The sequence below is a fragment of the Trachinotus anak genome, unplaced genomic scaffold (genome assembly GCF_046630095.1).
Source record: "Trachinotus anak isolate AG129_WGS33_773 ecotype Australia unplaced genomic scaffold, CSIRO_AGI_Tana_v1 ptg000019l, whole genome shotgun sequence".
Classification (NCBI taxonomy): Eukaryota; Metazoa; Chordata; class Actinopteri; order Carangiformes; family Carangidae; genus Trachinotus; species Trachinotus anak.
The window spans coordinates 8,943,418-8,956,649 of record NW_027273870.1 but is presented as its reverse complement, the minus strand read 5'-3'; the positions used below and the strand labels follow the sequence as shown (position 1 = coordinate 8,956,649).

The following is a 13,232-nucleotide window of genomic DNA, read 5'->3' as shown; positions in this document are numbered from 1 at the left end:
GTATTCATTTTAAACATGTCCATTTTCTCATTCTGGGAACGTGGTCTCAGTCTTTTGGACCCTGCTGTTTATAATATCATACGTCAATATATGAAATTGTTCCAATTTCGAATGGGTTTCATAAATAACTTTTCCATGTATGTTTTTATTTTATAGGTACATATATTTCATATCTGGAAATTCAGTGTAGCCACATATATTACATTTGTGTATGGGATCCGAGTGCAATGCATGGACACAGCTACATGTCAGTGTCAGTGTTTAATGATACATAACTCCAGTTATAGAACTAGTGGGTGCCATAGCAGATTTGTGTCACTATTCATTAGTATTAAATGTAAATAATAATTTCTAAAAACTAGTTAAAACAATTAAGGCATGTTTTCTAAAGATGACCAGTGAGAAATCAACTATGTGGTCCCAATTTCAGACTCTGCTTCAGGCTTAATCAGTGTTATCAGTGCTGGACTGAAACAGCTTTTTCCTCTTTCGTGCTGTAGTGTGAACATAACCCAAAACTGCAGCACCTCAAGTAACACTGCAGTTATTTACTAGGCCTAATTCAAATCTAGGGCTCAGACATGAGAACATCTGCAAAAAAGTACTTCCAAATGCAGTGACAAGGATCTGCTTTAGGCTGTAGTGCTGTCGACGCATTGCTGCAGTGACAGAATCATTTTGAATTTAATGTAAAACAAACTTAAAATCCAATCCAAAAATACTTTTATTTGAAATGTACAATACGGAAACCTGTTGTGAATTAAAACAATATTTCCACAATATGGGGACTGTTATGTCACACACTCAAGGAGCAAAATCCAGCCGACAGACCAGATATTTAAACTTTAGTCAGTGTTTTCTATCTTGAACATGCAAGTTAATTTTCAACAGTCGATATACAAAGAAAAAGAAACACAGTCACGCTGGACTTGAACCCAAGATGACATACAAGGAAAGCTCTGAGCCAAAGTTAGCCAACAGGGAACTAAAGTGGCACCAAGCCCATTTCTACCTCGGCTGACTGCTGGTGGACACCATGCTCTGTTTTCTTTCCTGTGATTTGTTGATATCTGTGCTTGTCTTGGGTCTGGGTTTTAAAGTCATGCATTAGCAGTCCTCTTCAGCTCCACATTAAATGGAGCAGCTTAATACTGTTAGAATCTCTCAAGCCAAGCCTTTTTCAATAAGTCATTTTTCCCTGTGCCTCTTAATGAAATCCCTTAGTTAAAATGTCTCAGCTAGAATGTCTTGCTCATTTTAACTTTTTACAGTTAGACATATTCACATCTAAAAGCTGTCATATATAACCACAAATTAACCACTGCTGAATTGTCAATTAGTCACTCAAGAGAACATTATACAGTGGCAAGAAAGAGGAATGGTCTGGTTTTCTGCATCAATGGGTGATAAAAGGTGATCTGATCTTCAGCTAAGGTACAAGCGTAGACAAACAATGTCCATAAGCTAATGACACACAAACAATGATAATCTTTCATCTCTTTGTCAAGTACACCCACTACACATTCACAGTGCCAGCGGTTCAAAGTAAGTGAACTGTGAATGACATCTCAGCCGGGCACCCACTTCTAAGGAGAGCAGCCACAGACCTGAATCATCTCTATTTACAGACAGTTTTTCTGACTGTGGACTGGTGAATATATCATGAATATTTGAGATGACTTTGTGACCATTTCCAGCTTTATGCAAACAATTCTGGATTGTATGTCTTCTCTTTTTGAGAGGTATAGTTCGATTCAGAAGATGCTTCTTGTAAATAGCAAACTGTTTTTTACAAGTCAAAATGGCTTTGACCCACAGTTCCAATCTTGTTCATTGACTGCCCTCCAGGTTTGATAACCCCTGACTCCAGTAAGTTTTTGCTGAAGCCATCAGCCAAGGGGTTGACATGCTTTTTCCATCCTATATTGTGAATGGTTGAATGGTGTATTCAGTATGAACCAACACTATTCAAGGATTTATGTTTTATGTCATTTTGTAATTTAAATGAAGCTCTGACCATATTTGAAGACAAATTTATACATAAATGCAGGAAATTCCAGGTGGTCTCCGATCATTGTAATTTTGCTCCACGTCATGAGCAGCATAGTAGCTAAAAGCAGCTCGCCCATGTTTGTATATAAACCTGGAATCACTCAGCTAACCAGTGCCAGCTGGCCTATGAATCTTTCCTGTATTTCTGAAGCAGTAACAGGCAGTCATTGTTATTGTCTTAGGGCTGCTGTTTAAATTTAAGTCCACGAATGCACCAAGATTTCTGAAATATGTTTTTTTAGTGTTCAGTGACAGAGAGTTAAGATGAGCTCTGACTTTCAGGCCTTCTTTTTTGGGACCAAAAACTATTATTTCAGCACAGACACACACATTTTCAATGTCAAAAGAATAATTATGAATAATTATAAAGAATTTAGCTGTTTTATTTTAATACTGAGTTGATAGGACTGTAGAAATTGAGTAAAAGATGTTTTAGGATTGGACCTTGGAGAAATCCACATATTTCACTCTGCTTTGTGCTCAGCTGTTGGCAGTTGAATGTAATAGGGGTGCAATGCTAAATCATTGGAGTAAATCACACTGGGCATCTGAACAGATTGTACAATAACAATTATTTGGATGATAACTCACATTAACAAGCATTGATATACTGTAATACTGTCAAATACAAGACCACCATTTCCTTGCATTTTAGCCCTGGTTTGGTCTGTTAGCTGAGAAAAACGTATGGTTCTCTTTGGCTCTTTGACTCATTACAAGTCATTTCCTTCGACTCCCCATCATTTGCATTGTGGAAGAAACGTGGAAACATGAGGGGGTTGCTGAGAGCTGGAGCCAGACAGAACAGCAAGTCAAAACACAAGGCAGAGAGTGACTAAAAGCTGCACAGAGCTGCAGAGTGGGGAGTTGATTCCCAGTGGGATCAACATCACGAGCAGCCCATTGACACTCAATGCTACCATTAAAAGATATTTCTGAGCTTTCAGGATGAGTCATTTGAACAGTTTCACCAGCAAGGTGCTGGTTACAATTCCAGTGATGAGGATGAGGATCATGATTAGCAATGTCAGGCCACGCCGTAAAACCAGCTGTGTTACTGACAGCACATCTCCAACTGTGGTGGTAGTGGTGAATTCACTGTGTCCTGGAACAAGCACTTCCAGGTCTGTGTCACCCTGCTCACCCACAGAGCTGGACAGAGTTGTACTGGCCAGGGCCGGGTTCTGATCCGAGTCTGAGGATTTGAGGCAGAGTTTTAGAGCAAATTCTTACTATTAACACAAAACTAGTTTGGTATTCACACACAAGACCATCCTGACAGTAGGGTTGTTCCATAGTAACCACTGTACAGAATGAACAAAGTAAGGAGATGCCATTGCTTACCTGTGTGCTCCATCCCAACCATTTCTTTCTCTTCTGTGATCTGGACTCCTGCTCTCACGAGAGCCTGATTGGAGACATTACGGACAGTTGCTGATAGTGTGTTCGGCTTCTAATGCATCTTAAGACAAAGAAAAAAATGTAAAGGGGCATTTTGGCTTAAGTGTTGTAGAAAATCATCACATCCTGTGAAAATCTTTACCTGTTGTCACAATACACCCTGGAAATTAAGTCTAACTTTTTTGAGGTGTATGTACACATTATAACCCTCATGCCAAGAGAAAATAACTTTACAAAAAAAGGACAATGGTCAATGTATTAAAGATTAATTAGGGAAATGCCTGGTTTGGTTCAGTGATCAGCCCCAGATCAAACACCAGGCTAATTACCCACCTGCACATACATAAGTTTTGACTACCTCAGAATAAAACCAGCAGTTTCTTGAAGACCTCACGACTTATAGTGGATAGTACTACAAAAAGTAACGCTCAAGGGATTGTTAAGAAGTGGAAAGTGTTTGGTACCACTCACACCTTGGCTAGAACAGGCCACCCGTCCAACTTTGATGTCTGAGCTAGGATGACATTGATCAGAGAAGCTACCAAGAGACTGATGACAACTTTGAGGGTGTTACAAATCTCTATAGCTGGGACTCATTGGTCTGTGCATGTGACAACAAGTTGTTGCATGTTTACACAAAGCTGGCCTGTGGCAAGAAAGAAGCCCTTTCTGAAAAAGTGCCACTCAGTCGCGTTTACACCTTGCAAAAACACACCTGAAAGATTCTGATGCCATGGTGCGATGGTCAGATGAGACCAAAACGTACCTTTTTGGACTGACGTGATAATTAGCATGACCAAATGCAGCCTACTACCCATAAAACATCACACCTGCTGAGAGGCATGGTGGTCGCAACATTATGTGGACTGGGCAATTGGTCAGGACTGAAGGGAAAAAGGATGCTGCCAAGAACACCCAAATTCTTGAGGAAAACCTGCGTCTTTCTGCTACACAGCTGAAGATGGGCACCATCTTCCAACACTACAAAGATCCTAAACATACCGCCAGACCAACAACGTAGTGGCTTATGGATAAGAAGGTGAATGGTGAATGTCAAGAGAAAGCCTTGACTTAAATCTGAGAGGATAGAGCAGTCCATTGCCACTCACCACTGACTCTGACTGAACTTGGACATTTGTGCAGGGGAGAATGGGCAAAAAATCCCCAATCTAGGTGTACTAAGCTAGTAGAGACATATCCAAACATGTGACTGATGACTTTTACAACCCTGATTTCTAGTTTTTGATTTTTTGTTTTGTTTTTCAGATCTGTCCTTTTCGTTATTTTTCTTTTTTTTTTAATGGGTTTTGATTTAAGCCAAAGTAAGAGAGGGGTATGATGATTTTCTATACACACTGTAGCTACTGTACTCACCTCCTCAGTCGTCTTTTTCCAGTCAAGTTTGCACAAGAATGTGATGAAAACTATCGCCTGCAGTGACACACTAACAGTAAGTCCTGTCCATAGTCCTGCACAAAAATTGGAGAAGAGTTTCACTAGTTGTCCTGAATGTTAGTTGACAAGCAGGAGCCACAAGACAAGGTAATTAGTAGTTTGGTCTTACCCACAATCCCCATGTTCGCCGCAAACATCAGGGACACACCAATGGGGAAGCCAATGAAGTAGAGTCCTACCAGGTTACACAGAGCGCCAAACAACTGCTTTCCTGCTCCTCTGAGAACTCCTGCAGCTACACCCTGTGGATATTTGGTCAAACCCCATTCTGGACTGTATATGTCAACATGTCTAAAAAGCTTTATGGGTAACTTGCATGAAAAGTTAACTGTGCATTGTTACTCACTGCAGTGGCATCACCAACATGCATGAAACCGGATAACAGCATTACATCAGCAACCCTCTCAACGATGTCTCTACAAAAAGATGCAGATGTAGATTTTTGTTAGATGCAAATTTATAAACTGACAATCACACCTGAAATGTTAAAATTAAAAGACAGGAGTGATATTTGAGTTCTTTAGTGAGGGAACAGCATTTTAAATGATCCCCATCCAACTGAAGAATAACATCCCCAATCAGGCTTTTGTTTGTTCAGCATAGCTTAGAAATGTTATGTTTTACTTATAAATTCAAAAAATGACTGTGTTCAACTTATTTATTCAGTCAGATAATAAAAGTGAAAGAAATCTGGGGAAATCAGAGTCTGGGGACATTGGATGAGCAGCTGTCTTCACAATGTTAAATTCAGCTTTACCAATAATGAACCAAAATACCTGTTAAACATAACTGGGGCTCATTAAACAATCACAGACCAGTGTTTGTGAATCAGTGTGAAGATGATGAACTTGGTTAATGTGCAACAGTCTGAATGCCATTATGAAACCTAGCACATGGCACATGGACACCAACTAAGGATACCTATACACAAAATAACTTGTGAAGGTTATTGTGTCAAATATTTTACTCACTGCTCCGAGGTGAAAATGTATCCAATGACATTTCTGGCGATGCTGAGACTAGCTCCAAGAAAACATGCAACTATGACTGTGTTGGACAAAAGAAAAAAATCAGAAAATTTTGTTTAGTAAGTTGAATAATATACTTTTTAGAACAGTGCACATATTTAAACCATCAGAGACTAAAATTACACCTCGCAGTTGCATGCCTCTGCCCACAAGTCTAGTTGCAGTTTACATGCATGTTAATCCTGATTCATCCACACCCCAGCAGCAACAACCATCTAGACAACCGCTATGTTCCAAGGTGGACATGCAAGATTAGAGTCATCAGGATGCAAGATTAGAGTCATCAGGATCAGGATCTGACCGAAGTGATTTGTTCCTCAGCTATGAGTTTTGAATTATGGTCACAAGTGTTTTTGCAGAACATCACGAGGTCAAAGTTAAGTTGACCTTTGACCTTTTGGATGCAAAATGCCATCACTTCATTATTTTATCCTATTAGACCATTTGTATGAATTTCGTCATAATTAGTGCATTAATTCTTGAGTTTTGGCCAAAAATGAATTTTGTGAGGTCAGTTCATCTTTGAATCCAGGTAAATGTATGTACGGACAGACAACCTGAAAACATAATCCCTCGGCTATTGCCAACACAAAAACCAGGGACAAGAGAGCTCTAGATTGAAGTTGCAATTGTTTAAATTAGCTTAATAACAGAACTGAGAACATCTACATTCAATAATACATTTAATATTAGTCCACATGATACATGAAACATTAGTCCAGATAATTCTTAATGCAATGTGTTGAATGAAATAAATCTAAAATACATACAGCTGTCCAGCCACCTCTTTCCCCAGGTATGAGGGGTACTGTGATTACATTTCTAACTTCTAACTCTGAGGGTAATATAAGATACATGTGCTGTATTCATTGGTTCTTACATGCACAGATGATGGGGACTTTGCAAGACAGCTTAGCCTGCTTTGTGTTTCCTGCACCAAGAGCATTCCCAACCCGTACACTGGCAGCAACAGAGAATCCTAGTGGGAACTGTGGTGGAAAAAATAATAAATAATAATGATTACTAGGAAAATACATTATGGGAGGGTGATATTTCTCTTTAACAAAATGTTTAAAAACAGCTGCAAGAAACCACATTTTAGGGGATTTTAAGATATTTTAAAGCATATTTTTTAATTATGCCAAAAAAGGTGATAAAAGCTGCCTTCTCTAAATTAAGGTTTCATATAGGAGCAGTCACCAATACACTATTAGCATGCTAGCAAGAGAGGAAAAAATGAGGAGGTGTTTACCATGTAAGCTGTGATACAAAGCTGGTACGCTATGGACTGAGCACCCAGCTCAACTTCACTTATCACTCCAGCCAGAAATCCTCCTATTTCAAATATCCACCATGATAAGCAAATCATGAGCATGCTGGGGATGGCGAGCTTGACAAAGAGACCCCACTCCTGCAAACAGTCCAGTGACCAGCCTGTAGGTCAAAGGTTTGTCGTTGTAGAGTGCAACTACATTTATCAACAATTACACACTGGTATGGTTATAAAAGATAACCAATTAACATGATGCAAGATGCAAGTAAATGGTGAAACAGTAGGAAAGACTCGGACAGAATAAGAAAATTACTGCAGTCGAGTCTGAAATGAAATCAGACAAAAGGAAACATCTCAATAGCAAACTCAGGTTTTGGTCCAAACAACGGTGAGAAGAGAACTGACCTCCCCATGTGGCCTTGTGCAGACCCCTCCAACGGATGTAAACATATAAGAACAAGGCCAGCAAATACTGTGAGATGGCATTGGCTGCTGCAGATCCACTTCAGTAGAACCCGCAAGTTTTAGAGCAAGAGCAGGAAAAAAAGAAAAAGTACAAATACATTTGTTATCCCCATCATCATAGATTACTCTTCATGTTTATTTTGTGTACAGATGGTAATTCAGATTTTTGTTAACCACAGCTCAACAATCCTGTAATACTGCAAATAAGTAATAAGTAATATAAATAGCAATAATTTCATTTTAGTCTGCACTGTATTTTATGTTGTTATCGTGTTGGATTGTGTTATGTAGAATTTTTGTTCCTCTGTGTATTTAAATAAAAATATTAGAAACACATTTCAAGGTAACTACAGTCCCAATACAACACAGCAAGGTTTAACCTCCCAATGTACTAGAGCAGCAACACCTCTCTGACCCAGAGGCCCTGGAAGGTCCTGACTTTCTCCATCAGCTTCTTACTATGAATGACAGCAGGCTGCATGAACACACATTGTTTGTTCTAACCCTAACCCTAAAATGTGATACTCATCCTAACATATAAAATGACTATCAACTCAAACAAAACAATTAAATATCAGTGAAATATCATTATTGACGTGTTTCTTTTCATGAATGTTTCTTATTGGTATATTATTTCTCCCCTATCAATATAATTCTTTACATGTTTTATTGTTTTCTGAATAAATCTTGCTAACTTAAATCTTTATAATGCTGCTAGCAAAAAAATGGAGCTAAAACAATGACAGACACTTAACTTCGTGACAGAAGTTTGATGTTGCCATCAAAGAGCAACACATCATTAAGGTCTATCATAAGCCTCTCAATTAATAAGTTCAGCCTGTTGACATTTCAGTGGCTGTGTAAAAGCAATTAAATAGGAGTCGTATAGAATAAACAAGTTAGCTAAGTGGTAGAAAATTGAAAGTCAGGACAACTTAACAGTTATCTAAAAGTTAAGAGAGTTTATTTAAGATTTTTGGAAGTCTGACAGCTTCTGTAATACACTTTTCCTATCTAAAGTTAATATAGATACATTGGCTCCTAAATCAGGTCCTAATTATCATGGTTACCAAACAGTTAAGATAGGATCTGCAAATTAGGAGGTTTCTGGAACACAGCCCCAGATGTTTTACTCTGGAAATGTTGTACCGTATGCACAGACAGGTAGACTGCCTGACGTCACAGAGTAAACCTGTCGATTCTGCTTATGTGAAAGTCCTTGAGATTATCTATACTACAATAATAATTACTAAGCCCCATAATCACAGTGGTGCAGACACTCACGCGACACCCCACTCCAGAGGATATAGGAAGATGTAGTTGATGATTGCATTAAGTACATTTCCAGTCATTCCAGTTATAACTTGAGGCCACATAATTCCCTGTAAACCACAGCACAACTTAATGTCAGTCAGTGTTGACTTTAATTATCATGTGTCAGCCATAATTAAGCCTTGTCAGAAAAAACTGCACCTGATTTTGAAGGTACTTCCCTTGCAGCTGATACATAAAAACAGCCTGAGGAAGGAGAACAGAGCCAAGTACAACTGACATTAACATATTTGACATCTTCAATATCTTTTGTTGCATTAGGCAATGCGGCAGGAGAACATAATGGCAATATGAAATTTACTAGCAGCATATTCATATAACTTGATTTGTAGGGTATTGAATTCACAGGATTAACAAAAAAAAAATCCATTAGACTATTTCATCTACAAATGTTTTCTCATTTGATTTTCCAGAAAATATATTTTATAATAGTACAGTGAAGATGTTATTGATATCACCCACCCCTACAGTAGCTGGACAGATGACTTACTAACTCACCGGCAGAGCAGGCATGAAGATCTTCACATACAACTGAGAGAGACTTGATGGAAAAAAGACAAACATGCATGTGAATATATGTGAGACTTAATTATAAGATTATGTATAATCGATATGTGACATATTTAGCAGCAAGTGAGCTGCACTATGGCTCAATAGTTAATAGTTGTCAATAGTTGCTTTTCTCCTTTCTGGATGAATCTCAGCTGGCACCTTCCTGTGTGCAAACTTTCTATTCTGGTTGCTCCATGTTCCTCCCATATTTCAAAGCTGTGCAGGTTAGGTGAAAGGAGGATGAAACTCTAAATTACTAATTGTGAATTTGAGTATGAATGTATCTGTGTATATGTAATAAACAGTCTGACAGTCTTTAGATTACACAAAAGCGCTATATATAGAAATAACGGTGCATATAACAAATGGCTAAGTGGCTCTTGCTAAGTCCAGCAACTGATAAGATGCTGATTGTGCATGATTTTAATGGCATTAAATATAAGGTTAGAACAAGGGCTGAATGATATGCAAAAAAAATCATATTGCAATTGTGATGCAAGTCAGGTTATTTTTACATTTCATGTTCACTGAAAAAAATATAGAAATGATGATGATGATGTGATTTTTGTTGGGCTTGTACCAAACAATCATATTCCCTCATGTCTGGAGAATGAGTTGTAGGCCAGGGCATCTCAGTAGCAGCACATTGCTTCATATATGGTTGTGACAAGTTTTACCTTGTCACAACAGCTCTTGCAATTTGGATATTCCACTTTTCAATATTGCAATTTCAATAATATTTCAATGAATTGTTCAGCATTAGTTAGAACTAACTGGTGATGAGCTATGTGGGTGTGGGGAGGGGAAATCCCCCACAGTAAGTAAAAAGAAAGTGCCACTTTTTGGACTCGTAGGGTTTATACGCTGTAATGATGCTGCAGTCTTTGATTAGCAGCTGATGACTGAAGACATCTCATTTTAGCATGAAAGTCTTTACAGTAGCCAAAGTTAGCCATTAAATATGCCCTCCTCTGCCAATATCCGCCATCATCAAGTGCTACATTAAAGTAATCTAATATACCTGGGATTGCTGTGGCACCACAACTTGAGTCCATGGCCAGTGAATGTAACTGAGAGAAGAGATACTGACTATTGTAATGACACTGATGAAGAATTTGCTTTCAACATGGATTGGTCACATCTGCACTTGTGACCAGATACTTTTTCAATGTCACTGCATTTGAGCATTATTTTATTCATCTGGTCCAAATCCAGGCGAAACCTTCCTCCATCCAAATAGATCAATAGAGGCAAAACAGAGCTAAACAATAAATTTATTAGCTGATCAACAGAAAAAATAATCAGCAACTATTTTGATAATCGATTCATCGTTTTAGTTGTTTTTCAAGCAAAAAATGCAGAACATGTTGGTGGATGGATGGGATGGATGTAGCTGTTGGCAATGCAACCACAGAGTCAACCCAATACTTCACTGAGACTCACCTGGCGACCTCTGGGCTCTGTTTGACAGCAAGCAGGAGAGGTTCAGTGTTGATGAGGACGGCCCAGCAGGGGAAACAGGCCAGCAGCAGAATCAGAATCCCTCTCTGGAGAATCACACCCACACGCTTCAAGTTACCGCTCCCATACGTCTGCATGAAACAGGCAGACAGACAAAGACGTGAAATAAGAAAATACACCCGCCACCACAAGCAAGGGTATGACTGGGTCAAGAAAACAAACCTGATACAAATGTTGATAGCTGAGCTGTTTTTAAGGGGAAAGAACAACTTTAGTTGAAGACACTACCTGAGATATGAGGGTATCACAAGTTGACGACAAACCAGTGCCAATGGAAATACCAGAGACATTAACCACCTGTAATTGAAAAAGGAACATTATTACTAACTAGTATTCAAAGGTGGGCTTATAGAAGGCAATAACAGCAAACAGGCTGGGACGCCAATATAAACACAGATAGAGCTCGAAAGCAAATCTCCTCACCGCAGCTGCTAATGATACCCCTGCTAGTTCTGTTTTCCCCAGGTGACCACAAAACACCATACTGATTATAGTGATCATGAAGACCATCAACTGGGAAATGACCTGGAAAACAAAAAGCAAACACAACACCCTCCAGATATAACATATTTATAATAGAACAAATTTGTATTGAAACAGTACTATGAACACAAGAAAAGTCAAAGAAACTGTCTAAACCATATAAACCATATGTAATATATATATAATATACACAGAGCCCTGTGGAAAAGCATTAGCTCTGAGCAGATGTATTACATTATAGTGTTGTAATGTTAAATAAATGCATGCCTCCTCCTCTTTTTGTTTCAAACACAGTGAAAAACATTGTGGTGGCACTGAGTTGCATTCTGTGAAAGTAACCTTAAAAAGAGTTCGTCTGATTCTTTATCATCTTCACTGCCATGTTCACGTGGATTTGTTGTTGTGTGACGCACTGGAGCTGTTTGCATTATTTTCGTGGCCTCGACTTGACTTGCAAACTATTCAGCTTTCACCTTTATGTGGAACCTATCATGTGACTTCTTCACAGGGCTCTTTTGATTTTGTTGTAGAACCTTTGAAAGATTACTTAAATGTGTGTCCTACTTGAAACCACCTCTTTAGCACCAGTGTATTGTGCTTTGTTACGTTCCAGAAATACGTCAAGAACCAATCTTACCACTGGCCCCGCTAGTTTAACCTGCTGTACTGCCTCACTCCGGTCCTCCAGCGGGATGACGCCTCGGATGTTCCTCAGACAAGGGCCACAGCATTCACCGGAGCCCCGGGCCGGGGGCACCGCTTCACACACTGTCGAGGCTCCGTGAGCTCCTTCGCTAAGTCTCCTTGCTGGTGCAGGGCCAGCCATACCCGAGAGGGAGAACAGCTGTCAATAGACAGTCTGGCGAAATTTCTACAGCTGCCCCACCTCTGATAAACGTCCTCTCTAATTTTAGAAAATGTCAGACAAGGCTGAAAACACTCGTGTCAGAGGCGGGTCACGGTGAGAGTGAAAGTCCGTCAAAATGGTCTCAGGCGTCGGACCGAAACGGGATGTGACGGAACTGGCCTGACGCACAGAATCAGGAAATTTTGCTAAAAAAACAAAACAAACAAAAAAAAAAAAAACACGTTTGCTTTAAAATGAGTGTCCCAATACAGAAGCTGCTCTTTGCGTTCATGTGTTAAGTGAGTCCTAACGGCCACTCCATCCACACGCCACAGAGGAGCAGCTGCAGGGACGCAACTTAAAATCGATTGCGCGTCTACATCGCTTTTTACGGTAAAGCGTGTGGGCATCGACCGACGGACTTTATGGTTGATTCAAGTGCACCCTCTAAACTCAGACGTCTGTACTTGAATGCAAACGAAGGCTGTTTAAAACGAGAAAGCTTAACTTATGATCTGGTATTCACTGTCACTTAAACTGTAATTTAACACTGTAAATTATAACTAAGATAAGATGAGATAAGATAAGGTCGCCTTTATTAGTCCCACAATGGGGAAATTCACAGTATGGAAGGATAGTTGGAAAAACTAAGTTGGACTCAACGATTATTTTATCAAATTGTTGTCAGCGAACTCCACAAAATGTTGTACAATTTGTTTTGAGGTTCGTGTGATCATTTTCAAGTTATTCTACTGTAACATTTTTTTAAAATAATTAGATGGTAAAGTCTTAACCATAACCATGCATTGCTAAATAGGCAGAT

At 39.1% G+C, this 13,232-nt stretch overlaps 1 protein-coding gene across 4 annotated transcripts; it reads right to left on the bottom strand.

Moving 5' to 3' along the window:
- Positions 1 to 706: 706 nt before the first annotated feature.
- Positions 707 to 12,937, bottom strand: LOC139636471 (multidrug and toxin extrusion protein 1-like). Of its 4 annotated transcripts, none has more exons than XM_071504583.1 (16): positions 12,200 to 12,934; positions 11,503 to 11,604; positions 11,308 to 11,376; positions 11,002 to 11,150; positions 9,505 to 9,547; positions 9,148 to 9,192; positions 8,959 to 9,056; positions 7,615 to 7,712; positions 7,189 to 7,370; positions 6,817 to 6,925; positions 5,880 to 5,955; positions 5,255 to 5,324; positions 5,018 to 5,150; positions 4,828 to 4,922; positions 3,397 to 3,460; positions 707 to 3,247 (listed from the first exon to the last, which is right to left on the bottom strand). In XM_071504583.1, exons 1-16 carry the CDS (start codon positions 12,386 to 12,388, stop codon positions 3,006 to 3,008), a joined length of 1,764 nt encoding a protein of 587 aa, XP_071360684.1. In that variant the 5' UTR covers positions 12,389 to 12,934; the 3' UTR covers positions 707 to 3,005. The 4 variants fall into 4 exon arrangements, 3 of the variants coding, with proteins under 3 accessions (XP_071360684.1, XP_071360685.1, XP_071360686.1); XR_011694400.1 differs by having other exon boundaries at positions 3,163 to 3,247; positions 3,397 to 3,514; positions 12,200 to 12,937; XM_071504584.1 differs by lacking the exon at positions 9,148 to 9,192 and having other exon boundaries at positions 12,200 to 12,933.
- Between the last annotated feature and the right edge of the window lie 295 nt (positions 12,938 to 13,232).

Coding starts and splice junctions, on each gene's coding strand:
- LOC139636471 (XM_071504583.1), bottom strand. CDS start 12,388: ATGGCTGGCCCTGCACCAGCAAGGAGACTTAGCGAAGGAGCTCACGGA. Junction 11,377..11,502: donor GGGTATCATTAGCAGCTGCG/GTGAGGAGATTT, acceptor TTTCAATTACAG/GTGGTTAATGTCTCTGGTAT. Junction 3,248..3,396: donor GGTTGGGATGGAGCACACAG/GTAAGCAATGGC, acceptor TCAAATCCTCAG/ACTCGGATCAGAACCCGGCC.